This window comes from Equus quagga, chromosome 13, assembly GCF_021613505.1.
Source record: "Equus quagga isolate Etosha38 chromosome 13, UCLA_HA_Equagga_1.0, whole genome shotgun sequence".
Taxonomy (NCBI): Eukaryota; Metazoa; Chordata; class Mammalia; order Perissodactyla; family Equidae; genus Equus; species Equus quagga.
The window spans coordinates 102,052,874-102,065,011 of NC_060279.1; the positions used below are offsets into that span (position 1 = coordinate 102,052,874).

General features: G+C 44.0%; 1 protein-coding gene across 1 annotated transcript; it reads left to right on the forward strand.

The window, feature by feature from the left end:
• The first annotated feature begins 10,232 nt into the window (after positions 1–10,232).
• On the forward strand, positions 10,233–11,259 carry LOC124250402 (histo-blood group ABO system transferase-like). Its single transcript, XM_046682199.1, is given in 2 exon segments — positions 10,233–10,496; positions 10,498–11,259. Coding segments are annotated over 2 exon segments (1,026 nt in total).
• The last annotated feature ends 879 nt before the right edge of the window (positions 11,260–12,138 follow it).

A 12,138-nucleotide genomic window follows, 5' to 3' on the forward strand; every position in this document is an offset into this window, starting at 1 on the left:
TTTTCTGTTGATTCTTTGGGATTTTCTATATGGACAATCATGTCATCTGTGACCTAAGACTGTTTTATTTCTTCCTTTTTTTCCCCTTCCATTTTCTTTCTGCCTTCTCTGGTTTTCACTGAACATTTTATATCCTTCCATTTTTCTCTCCTCTTTTAGCATATCAATTTCAATTCTTTTTATTCAACTTTTTTTAGTGTCTGCCCTTGAGTTTGCCATAAACATTTACAACTAATCAAGTCCTCTTTCAAATGACACTAGACTACTCCACAGGGAGTGCAAGTACCTGACAGCAGAGCATTCCCAAATCCTCTCCCTGTCCCTTCTACCATCACCATCATTAATTTCATTTATCCATAAGCCATAATTACTGAATATATTGTTGCTATTATTATTATGAACAAATTTTATCAATTAAAAATAAGAAAATAAAGGGGACTGGCCCAGTGATATGGTGGTTAAATTCACGCACTCTGCTTTGGCAGCCCGGAGTTCGCAGGTTCAGATCCCGGGCGCAGACCTAGCACAGCTCATCAAGCCATGCTGTGGTGGCGAATCACATAAAATAGAGGAAGACTGGCACAGATGTTAGCTCAGGGCCAATCTTCCTCACACACACACAAAAAGAAAATATTGATTTTATCTTCATTTATTCCTTCTCTAACACTCTTCTTTTCATTATATAGGTCTAAGTTCTGACCTATATTATTGTCTTTCATTCTGAAGAACTTTTTTAAACATTTCTCATATTTCAGACCTACTGGCAACAAATTGCTTCAATTCCTGTTTTTCTGAGAAAGTCTTTATTGCTCCCTGCACTTTTTAAAATAATTATTTGTTTTTAAAATTGTGGTAAAATATACATAACATAAAGTTTACCATTTAAACACTTTTTAAGTGGATAGTTTGGTGGAATTAACTATATTCACATTGTTATGCAGTCATTACAGAAACTCATCCACAGAACATTTTTCATCTTGAAAAACTGAAACTCTGTACTCATTAAACAATAACTTCCCACTCCCCCTGCCCTTGGCCCCTGGCAACCACTATCCTACCGTCTGTCTCCATAAATCTGAGTACTCCGAGTACCCCATTTGAGTGGGATTATACAGTATTTGTTCTTTCGTGACTGGTTTACTTCACTTTGAAAAATGTCTTCAAGGTTCATCTAGCTTGTAACATGTGTTAGAATTTCCTTCCTTTTTAAGACTGAATAATATTTCTTTCTATGCATATACCACATTTTATTTATCCATTCATCTGTCAATGGATGCTTGTGTTGCTTGCATCTTTTGGCTTTGCGAATAACGCTGCTATGAACATGGGTGTACAAATATCTCCTCGTGTCTTCAATTCTTTTGCTTTCAATTCTTTTGAGTGTATACACAGGAGTGGAATTGCTAGATTAAATGGTAATTCTATTTTTAATTTTTTTGAGCAACTGCCTTACTGTTTTCCATAGTCACCACACAACTTTACATTCCCACCATGTACAAGAGTTCCAATTTCTCTACATCTTTGCCCACACTTGTTACTTTCTTTTTTTTAAGTAATAGCCATCCCAATGGGTGTAAAGTGGTATTTCATTGTAGTTTTCATGTGCGTTTCCCTAATTATTAGCGACGTAAAACATCTCCTCATGTGCTTCTTGGTCATTTGTATGTCTTCTTTGGGGAAATGTCTATTCAAGTTCTTTGACCATTTAAAAAATCAAGTTATTTATTTTGTTGTTTTTGAGTCATAGGTGTTCTCTATGAATTCTGAGTGTTACTCCCTTATCAGATGTGTGATTTTCAAATATTTTCTCCCATTCTGTGGGTTGCCTTTTAACTCTGTTGATAGTGTCATTTAATGCACAAAATTTTTAAATGTTCATGAAGTCAAATTTGCCTATTTTTCTTTTGTCGTCTATGCTTTTGTCATCATATCCAATAAATTATTGCCAAATCCAATGTCATAAGAATGTCCCTGTGTTTTCTTCTAAGAGTTTTATAGTTGTAGCTCTTATATTTAGTTCTATGAGTCATTTTGAGTTAATTTTTACATATGGTATAAAGGAAGTATCCAACTTCATTATTTTGCATGTGGATACCCAATTTTACCAGAATTTTTGCTGAAAAGGCTGACCTTTCACCATTGAATGGTCTTGTCAAAAATCATTTAACCATAAAAGTGAGAGTTTACTTCTGGGCAATCTATTCTATTCCATTGATCTACATATCTGTCTTTATGCCAATACCACACAGTTTGGATTACCATAACTTTATAAAATGTTTTGAAAACAGGAAAGGTGAAGTCTCCAGCTTTGTTTTTCTTTTTCAAGATTGTTTGGGCCATTTTCAGATGAATTTTAGGATGGATGTTTCTATTTTTGAAAAAAAATGCTGTTGAAATTTTGATACAGATTGCGTTGAATCTGTAGCTTCTCGGATGTTTATATTCATGTCTTTTATCAAATTTGGGAAGTTTTTGGTTATTACTTCTTCAAATAATCTCTTTGTCCATTTCTCTCTTTCTTCAACTTCTGGGATTCCCACTGTGTATATGTTGGTCCTCCTGAGGGTCTCCCACAGCTCCCTCAGGCTCTGTTCACTTTTCCTCATTTTTCTTTCTGTTTCTCATACTCAGTAATTTCAATTGTCCTACTTTGTTTGCTAATTCTTTATTCTTCCTTTTTAAAACCAATTTTGAATCCCTTTAGTAAATTTTTCATTTTGGTTATTGCAGTTTTTAGCTCAAGAATTTCTTTTTTGTTCTTTTTTGTTTTCTGTTTCTTTCTTGATATTTCCATTTCATCCATACATCATTTTCTTGACTTTGCCCACATCTTCCAGCTCTTTGAGCATCTTAAAGAGAGTTGTTTTAAGTTCTTTGATCATTCCACCATCTGATCTTTCTCAGGGACAATTTCCGTTGATTTAATTATTTTCTTTTGTAAGGGCCATGCATTCCTATTTCTTTGTATGATTTGTGACTTTTTTGTTGAAAACTGGACATTTTAATCTCATAATATGGTAAATATGGAGATCTAAGTCTCCCCCTTCCCCACGGTTTGCTGTTTATTCCATTTCATTTCATTTTTATGGGGTGCCTCTGCACCAGGGATCAGCCTGTGGTATAAACTAGGCCTCAGGCTTTTTCTGAGCCTGCACCTTTCCTGTGTATGCACAGTGACTTTCTGAATCCCCCCCCATATGTGACTGCCTTTGAATGTGCTAGTCTTTAAATGTCTGGCTCCAAAAACAGAAAAATAAAGGGAGCAAAAGGGCACTGCCTTTTAAAATCTCCTGGAAGTTTCAGCAGCTGGAGGGAGAGGGGCTTGCAACAATGGCTGCCTGCCTCTGTGTCTGCACCTCCAAGAACAGAGCACAGATCCCCTGTGTTTGGAGGGCAGACTCTTTATTGACCACCTGGCTCCCACAAGTGGCAGGCAAGCAGCTCTAGGAACACATGCACAGCTGCTTGTCACGTTACCGACCCTGAAGTGAGTTCGCTCACCCATTGCACAGCAAGCCAATCTCTGACACCGGGTGTGGTGGAAGAAAGTAGGAATTTTATTATTGCACAGTGCTGAGCAAGGAGAGAGGGCAGCTAATGCTCAAATCCCAAACTCCCCGAAAAGCTAAAAGGAAGGGTTTTTATTTGGGGCTTTAGGTAGGGGAGAGGGAGCATATGGCCTTGCTGGTCGGTGCTTTCCCACCAGCCTGTCTTTGGCCTTGAGACACTTGCAGACAGGAGGGAGCTCATGACCTTGCTGGTCAGCAGCTTTCCCACCAGCCCGTATCTCTTTGTGGGAGGAGATAGTCCAGGTGCTTGTCCTTGACGATGTCTGTCTCCATGGAGGATAGTGGATTCTGGAGCCAGGAAGCCAGGGAGTAAGCAGGGAATGAGTGTTTTGGTTTTAATCCCATATATGCTGGGTTTAATGTGGGGAAACTGATATCAGGGTCAATATCAGTATGGCAAAGCTTCTCTCCAAAACACTAAGGAATGCACTATGATTCACTTTCAGAGGGATAATTGGATCTGCTGGATCACATGGCCCAAGCGGCAGAGCAGCTTGCATGGCAGCCTGGACCTGTTGCAGTGTCTTCTCTTGTTCTAGGTCCCACTCAAAACTAGCAACTTTCCAGGTTGCTCAGTAAACGGACCGGAGTAGCACACCCTGATGAGGAATATGTTTTCTCCAAAGTCCAAAGAGTTCCACAGAGCATTGTGCCTCCTTTAGGTTGTGGGAGGGGCCAAATACAACAGCTTACTCTTCACCTTAGAAGAGAGATCTCAGCATGCTCCACATCACTAGATCCCTGGAGATTTCACCAAGATAGTAGGCCCTACATTTTTGTCAGATTTATTTCCCGTTCTCTGACATCAAATGTCTTACCAACAATTCTAGGGTAGTTGATACTTCTTGCTCACTGGGTCCAATAAGCATGTCATCAACGTAATGGACTACTGTGATAGCTTGTGGAGTGGAAAGGTGATCAATATCTCTGCAAACTAAATTAAGACATTATTATACCTGATGGAAAGTTGATATACCCCTGAGGTAGGACAGTGAAGGTGTATTGCTGAACTTGCCAGCTGAAAGCAAACTATTTCTGGTGGTCCTTGCTGACAGGTGTAGAGAAAAACATTTGCCAGGTCAAGAGCTGTATACCAGGTACCAGGAGATGTGTTAACTTGCTCAAGCAATGAAACTACATCTGGAACAGCAGCTGCAATTTGAATCACCCTTTGGTTAAACTCACTACAATCCACTGTCATCCTCCAAGATCCATCTATCTTCTGCACAGGTCAAATAGGCAAGTTGAATGGGGTTGTGGTGGGAATCTCCATCCCTGCATCCTTCAAGTCCTTAATATTGACACTAATCTCTACAATCCCTCCAGGAATGTGGTGTTTCTTTCAGTTGACTGTTTTCTTAGATAGAAGCAGTTCTAGTGGCTTCCACTTGGCCTTTCCCACCATAATATCCCTAACTCCACAGGTCAAGGAACCAATATGGAGATTCTGCCAGCTGCTGAGTATGTCTGTTCCAATTATGCATTTTGGAACTCGGGAAATAACTACAGGATGATTTCAGAGACCCACTGGACCCACTGTGAGATGGATCTGAGGTAAAACTCTACGGATCTCTTGACCTCCATAAGCCCCTACTGTTACTGGTGGACCACAGTGACATTTGGGTCTCCTGGAATTCCTGTAAATTCAGAGCCAATGTCCAGTAATCCCTGAGAAATCTGATTATTTTCTTTTTCCCAGTGCACAGTCCTCCTGGTAAAAAGCCTTTGGGGAAGGTAGGGAGAAATATCAATAGTATACATTTCTGGCAGTGTAGGGGGTCCTTCCTGAAGAGGACACAGCCTTCCTTTCATTCAAGGTATTCTGTGTCTCTGAACTGGCTCAGGTCTGGTAATTGACGGAGGGACTGTAACTCTCTGAGTATGATTAAAGTTAGACTTTTGTTCGCATGACTAGATCTCTTCTGCTTATACAGATCAAGTAAGAATTTAATGTACTTCACATCTATTTCATCCGAAAGAAACCATGATTAACTAGCCAATGCCATAGGTTTCTAGGAGTCATATTGTTCTCATTGCTGTTCTGACTCTGCTGTCCATTATGGTAACCATGCCCACTTTGCTTTTGACAATTCTGTGTTGCCACTTGGCCCCTGCCAATCCAGGATCCAGTTATCCCCATTGCATTTAGGTTTTCCAATTCAATGACAGCAATTCCTACTGTAATTTCTGACCTACAGAGAAGAGTGATCACAGAGCTTCTCAGATGCTGGGGCTCCCCTTACTAGTTTGTTTCTCACAGTAGTAGTGACAAATGTGTCATCTGGACCCTCCCAAGAGGGTGACCAGTTCTCAGACAATAAATCCACTCTAACATTCCAATCTCCATATCCTTTGGATTCCTTCCACTATAATATACCACGGCAATTCTGGCATTTCAACTTCATGTAGTGTAAGCCACCTTTTGGTGCATGTTTCAGCCAAACAGACACACTGTTAGAACTCTTTCTAACCCCCTGAGCTGCACCATTAAATGTGGAATCTCTGATTAGTGAGTCAATGTCAATAAATTTGGCCTGATCCAAATTTATCTTCCTTCCATCATTTTCCCATGCCCTTATTATCCATTCCCGCACATGTGCCCTGGATTTCTGTCCGTATTAATTGGAAAAATCATGCAGTTCTTTTTGAGTGTATTACATCTCTTCATGTGTCACAGTTTGTACCTTACCTTTCAAGTTCTGCTGGGACTTGAGTCTCGTTATAGGTCTAGAAGCAAAGAGTGGTGGTAGGGATGGGTCTTGAGGAGAATCAGCAGTGTCTTGTAGTGCAACTACTTCAGAGGAGGTCATTACAGTTTCCTTAGGCAAATAAAAGTTAATCTCCTCACACAGGTGCAGAATGACTGCTTCTGTTGACAAAAAAGTCTCATCAAATCTTAGGGATTCAGCGTCCCCAGCTTCATCTGGATATTTTCATACATCCTCATTCCAATTTTTAGGATCCCATTCCTTCCCAATGAATATCCTCATTTTAACACCTGACCCTGTGAGGTCAGGAATTCAATTGGTGTTGTGATCCGGCCACTCGCAGGATGAGGCTCTGGGTTTGGTTTTCAGCATCTCAGCTCTGCAGCTACAGAAGATGAAGATTTCTTTCAGAGCAGACACAGGAACTTTTAGGTCATTTATGTGGTTCTTGAGCTGAAAATTTGAATCTTTAAGCTCATCGCTTTCTTCTCCTCCCCCTTGTCCAGTGCATTTAGGACCAAGCAGCCAATGTCGTTATACTCATTAGTTTGACAAAAATGTTCTACATTACCTAATACATAGTCACCTAGAATCTTGTCTCCAATAAGCACTTTATTAGGGGTATCCAATGGTGCTGTTTCATATATCTCTATTGCCACATCACACCATGAGATATCAGTGCACTTTTTTGCTACTAGAAATAGTCATTAGTGCCTTTAAATCTAATCAGATTAAAAACCAATTCCAGAAACCCCAGAACCAATTCATAAAACTCATTCTTAAGATTCTGTTCCTCTAGAACCACTCTCTGTACCAAAATCTGTATCAGTCATGGTTCTCCAGAGAAACAGAACCAATAGGATGTGTGTACACATTTGTGTGTGTATGTATATGCATGTGTGTGTATGTGTATAATTATAGAGAGAGAGATTTTAAGGAATTGGCTCATGCAGTTGTTGGGTCTGGCAAGTCTGAAATCTGCAGGGTGGGCCGGCAGACTAGAGACGCAGAGAAAAGTTGATATTGCAATCTCAAGTCTGTGAGCAGTCTGGAGGTAGAATTTCCTCTGCTCTGGAGGACCTTACTCTTTTCTCTTAAGGCTTTCAACTGATTGGATGAAGCCCACCCACATTATGGAGGATAATCTGCTTTACTCAAAGTCTATGGATTTAAACATTAAGTGCATCTAAAAAATACCTTCACAGCAACATCTAGACTGGTGTTTGACAAAAAAATGGGTACCATGGGCTACCAAGTTGATGCATAAAATTAACCATCACCATCATGCATTACAAGACATCCCAAGATGTGCCTAAGAAGCTGTCTTGAAAAGCTTCCTCCAGTTGAGTAAAAGGAGGAGGAGAGTCATCCTGGTGGGATTGGGGTCAAGAGCAGTGTGGGACAGAGCAGAACTCGACTGCTGAGGAGGCCTTGCCAGTGCTCCTGATGTGTCCGTGGGCACCAAGGGAAGGGGGCGGAGCCAGCAGGAATGAATTGTTCCCAGTCTGATCCCTACTTCTTCCCCCTTGGATCCTTGTAGATGAAGCAAGGGATTGTCTCTATCAGCTATGAAGGTAGTCAAGAGAGGATTTACTCTGAATATCATCTTGGGACATCCCTGACCTAAGGAGGTCACAGAACGCTGCCTCCTTTCCTGGAATGTGAGTCACAGAATGGCCCCTTGGGTTCCAGGGAAAGAGGAGAAATCAGGGTTTGGGGGAGGTATGACATGGAGGATTTGAATATTAGGATTAAAAAAATGAATATTTGGACAATGGAAAGACCCTATGCTAATGGCTTGGAGAAGATCCAGGCTCATGTGCTTGAGAGGCTGGAGTCAAGGAGGACACATATGAGGGCCTAACACAGAGACCAGGGGGTACCATAGAGATAGGAGAGCCTGGAGATTCCCAGGCTGATGTCCCAGCAGAGCTGAGCAGTCAGGGCCAGTCCAAGAGCTTGAGGGCTACACTGAGTCTTCCTACCTGATCCTTCCCCACCTCAATGATGTCTGTCCCATTCTCTCTACCACGTCATTGTGTGAGGTTCCTTTTCCTGCCAGATTGCCAGGGAAGGGCCCTGGCGAGCACTGCAATGGTCTCCTTGCCCTCACTGCCCTAGGAAGAACAGGCACCCCCGTGCTCCCCTGACAGGAACCAGAGGCAAAGACACACACAGTTACAACTGAGTAGCTGAATATACTCAATTGAGTACACACAATTGAGTACAAATGAGACACTCACAAGCAAATTGAGTGCCTGTTCCTTATCTTCTGGTGTCATTTTCTCATTAACAAAGTTTTTCTGTTTTCTGGCTATGGCTATACAGCAAGCTTCTCTTGATATTTTGCAACTACATTTGTAAATCTATAAGGAGTACCTGTCAGTAATAAGCTAACATCCTTATGCCTAACTGGGCAAATGCCACAATCTGGACCATAAAGGCAGGGTGACACTCCCTGAAATGACACTCATCAAAGTGCACTTATCCCTTCCCACTCCAACATTCTCAGAACCTGGGAACATTCCAGAGCCCCCAGAGACCCATCCACTTCTGCTGGGGGCAGGAACAAGATATCACAGAGCAACACAGGAGCACCAGCCAGCTTCAGGGAGCAGGTAGTGAGAACTCCCTGCCCACTTTGGGGCCTTTTTATACCTGCTGTCAGTCCCACAGTGGGGTAGGAAGGGTCTGTGCCTCAGGCCTCCTTTTCCAGGAGGCACCTCCAGGCCCCTCCACAGTTTGGAACTGCCTGGGGCTCCAGGGGAAGAGGTATACGTGTTGGCAAGATCACAAGTCCTCAAGTCGACAAAGGGCCCTGGCTCAGCCTCCCTGCCTGTCTTGATGGCTTTGTCTGAGAGTCTCTGACAAGCGAAGCAAGAGGGAAAGAATCACAGGAAGATGATTGGGAAAGGGCCTGGGCAAAGGAAACCCCAAAGAATACACAAGGGAAGCAGAGGTCAGGATACAGGGTGGCCAAGAGCCCACTCCAAATATTTACCACTACATTAGCAAATTGATGAGGGGCCTGTCAGTAATATGCTAACATCCCTATGCATAATGGGGCAACCTACTTAGCTGTTTCAGCACTTACCAGCTAGCCATGTGGTCATGGGTCAGTCACCCACCTCTCTGAGCCTGTGTCTCCATCTAGGCCATGAGGATCATGGAACATCCACTCCTCAGCTTTGTTGTGAAGAGTCAGCAATATAATGCACATAAAGTTTACCAGCTTTGTGAGACCTGACACCTGCAAAGTAAATGTTCAGTGGATTTTAACTGATTATTAAGAGAATAAGGGAAATAATCCTTGATCTGTAGATCTTTTGTCCCCTCCACCATGGCTCCCAAATCAGGGATCCTGAAGGATGGCCCACATTAGCCTTGATGGATGTGATGTTGAAGAGAGTCTGATCTTGACCCTATGGGTTTCTCAGGAAACCCGGTGCTTAGCACACTGCTAGTAAGTGTCAAGGGAAGGCCCGAGTACCAGCCCTGAACCTCTGGTTAGGCTCCCTGGTGGCTGCTGCCCTGCCCTGCTTTCATCACAATCTCTGTCCTTGACCTGTTCAGTGGCCTCCCTCGAGCCAGTCCCCTGAGCCCATTTCCAGAGTCCTGACTGCTCTCCTGCAGGCTGGTCCTTCAGTTCTAGCTGTCTGTTGACTAAGGCCTGCACCTCGTTACTCTGACAGCACCACAAACGGAAACTGAATTGATCCAGGTCTGCTTGGATCCTGTCTTTCTCTGCAAGGAACCCCAGAGTGCCCCCGTGCCCAGGTGCCCCCTTCCACCAGGGTCAGGCCTCAGGGAGCCTGGGAGTGGGGGTGTGGGCACTTTAGGGTCAGGGGTTCAGCCTCACCCTGCCTCGAGGAGACTACTGAAGGTGGAGCTAGAAGAGACGAGTACCCTCATACCCTGGAGGAGACAAGAGGTGGCATCCTTCTGTCATGCAGATATGGCCCAGCTACTGCCAATATTGGCTGGGACACAAAGGTGCTGCTCACTTCGCAGAGTGACCTTTCTTCTCCTAATAGCTCTCACCTTGGCCTTCTTTGGCTATTGTTACCTGAAACCAAGAGGCCAGAAGCTGGAAAACATCCAGGCTGGGGCAAGCGTGACAGTTAGAGAACGCCATGACCTGCAAGATGTAAATTTACCAAGGATGGTGTATCCCCAGCCACATGTGCTAACACTCCCTAGGGAAGACGTCCTTCTCATGAAACCCTTGGCTGGCTCCCATCATCTGGGAGGGAACTTTCAATACTGACATCCTGAATGAGTGGTTCCGGCTCCAGAACACCACCATTGGATTGACCGTGTTTGCTGTAAAGAGATATGTTACCTACCTGAAGCGATTCCTGGAGACTGCAGAGAGGCACTTCATGGTGGGTTACAAGGTAAACTACTACATCTTCACTGACCGCCCCGACCATGTTCCTCGCATTCCCCTCCAAAAAGGAAGGCAGATGGTCATCTTCAAATTCCGGAGCTATTCCCACTGGCGGGACATCTCCCTGCACAGCATGGAGGTGATCAGCAATTTTTCTGAGCAGCGTTTCCACCGGGAGGTGGATTACCTTGTGTGTGCAGATGGGAAAATGAAGTTTACTGAGCACGTGGGCGTGGAGATCCTCGCCTCCTTGTTCGGCACCCTCCATCCTGGCTTCTATGGGCTGAGTCGGAACAACTTCCCCTATGAACGGCGGCCTCAGTCACAAGCCCAGATTCCTGAAGATGAGGGGGACTTTTATTACACAGGGGCCTTATTTGGGGGGTCCGTGCCAGAGGTTCACAGGCTCACCAAGGCCTGCCACCAGGCGATGATGGTTGACAAAGACGGTGACATCGAGGCCGTGTGGCTTGAGGAGAGTCACCTGAACAAATACCTGCTTGATCACAAACCCTCCAAGGTCCTCTCCCCTGAGTACATGTGGAATAAGCACTTACTCTATTATATGTGGGAACGCCAGGGGGTTAACTAGTCCGGAACCATAACCCGGATTAGATTGAACGTCTTGGGGAACAGTTTCCAAGAGTGACAGTGGTGAGTAAAGCTTCCAGGAAGAGCTCAGAGAGGGCGATGCTCAGCTAGCTGAGTCTGCCTCCTGCCATGCTAGCCTTCATTAAAACCAGTTTTAGCAGAAAGGGTATAACTCTGCTTCCTTTTCTGTCCGGTCGCGGCCTAGGTCCGCCTCCCCACACTTAGTCAGGCCCAGCATCCTTCCCACCGCCATCCTCCTGCCACCACCAAACACACACACCTTTAGGCTGGCCCGAATCCTGGGTTCAGGCACAAGTTCCCAGAGTTGCCACCACCTTTAGCTTCTCACCTTGTGCTCCTGACACCCTCAGGGTGGAGGAGGAGGGCGGTGTCAGCCTGTCCTGACAAAGGAGGGATCAGAGACGAGATCTTTTCCAGAACAAGGAAGGAGGGCTTGGGACACAGTCTCCTGCCTCCTGTGACGCACAGGCGCACAAGGGCCTGCCTCAGCCCTCGCCCAGGCTGATGCACAAAAGTCTTCAGCTTTTTTGGGTAATTTTGTATTGAGGTATAATTGACTCATAACATTTATTAGTTTCAGGTGTACAACATAATGATTCAATACTTGTATACATTGGGACATGATCCCCACAATAACTCGAGTTAACATCCGTCACCATACATAGTTACAGAAATATTTTTTAATGATGAGGACTTTTAAGATCTACTCTCTTAGCAACTTTCAAATATGCAACGCAGTATTATTAACTACAGTACCACGCTGTATGTCACATCCCCAGGACTTAAATATTTTATAGCCGGAAGTTCGTACCTTTTGACCCTTTTCACCCATTTTGCCCCCCATCCCCTCAACACTCCC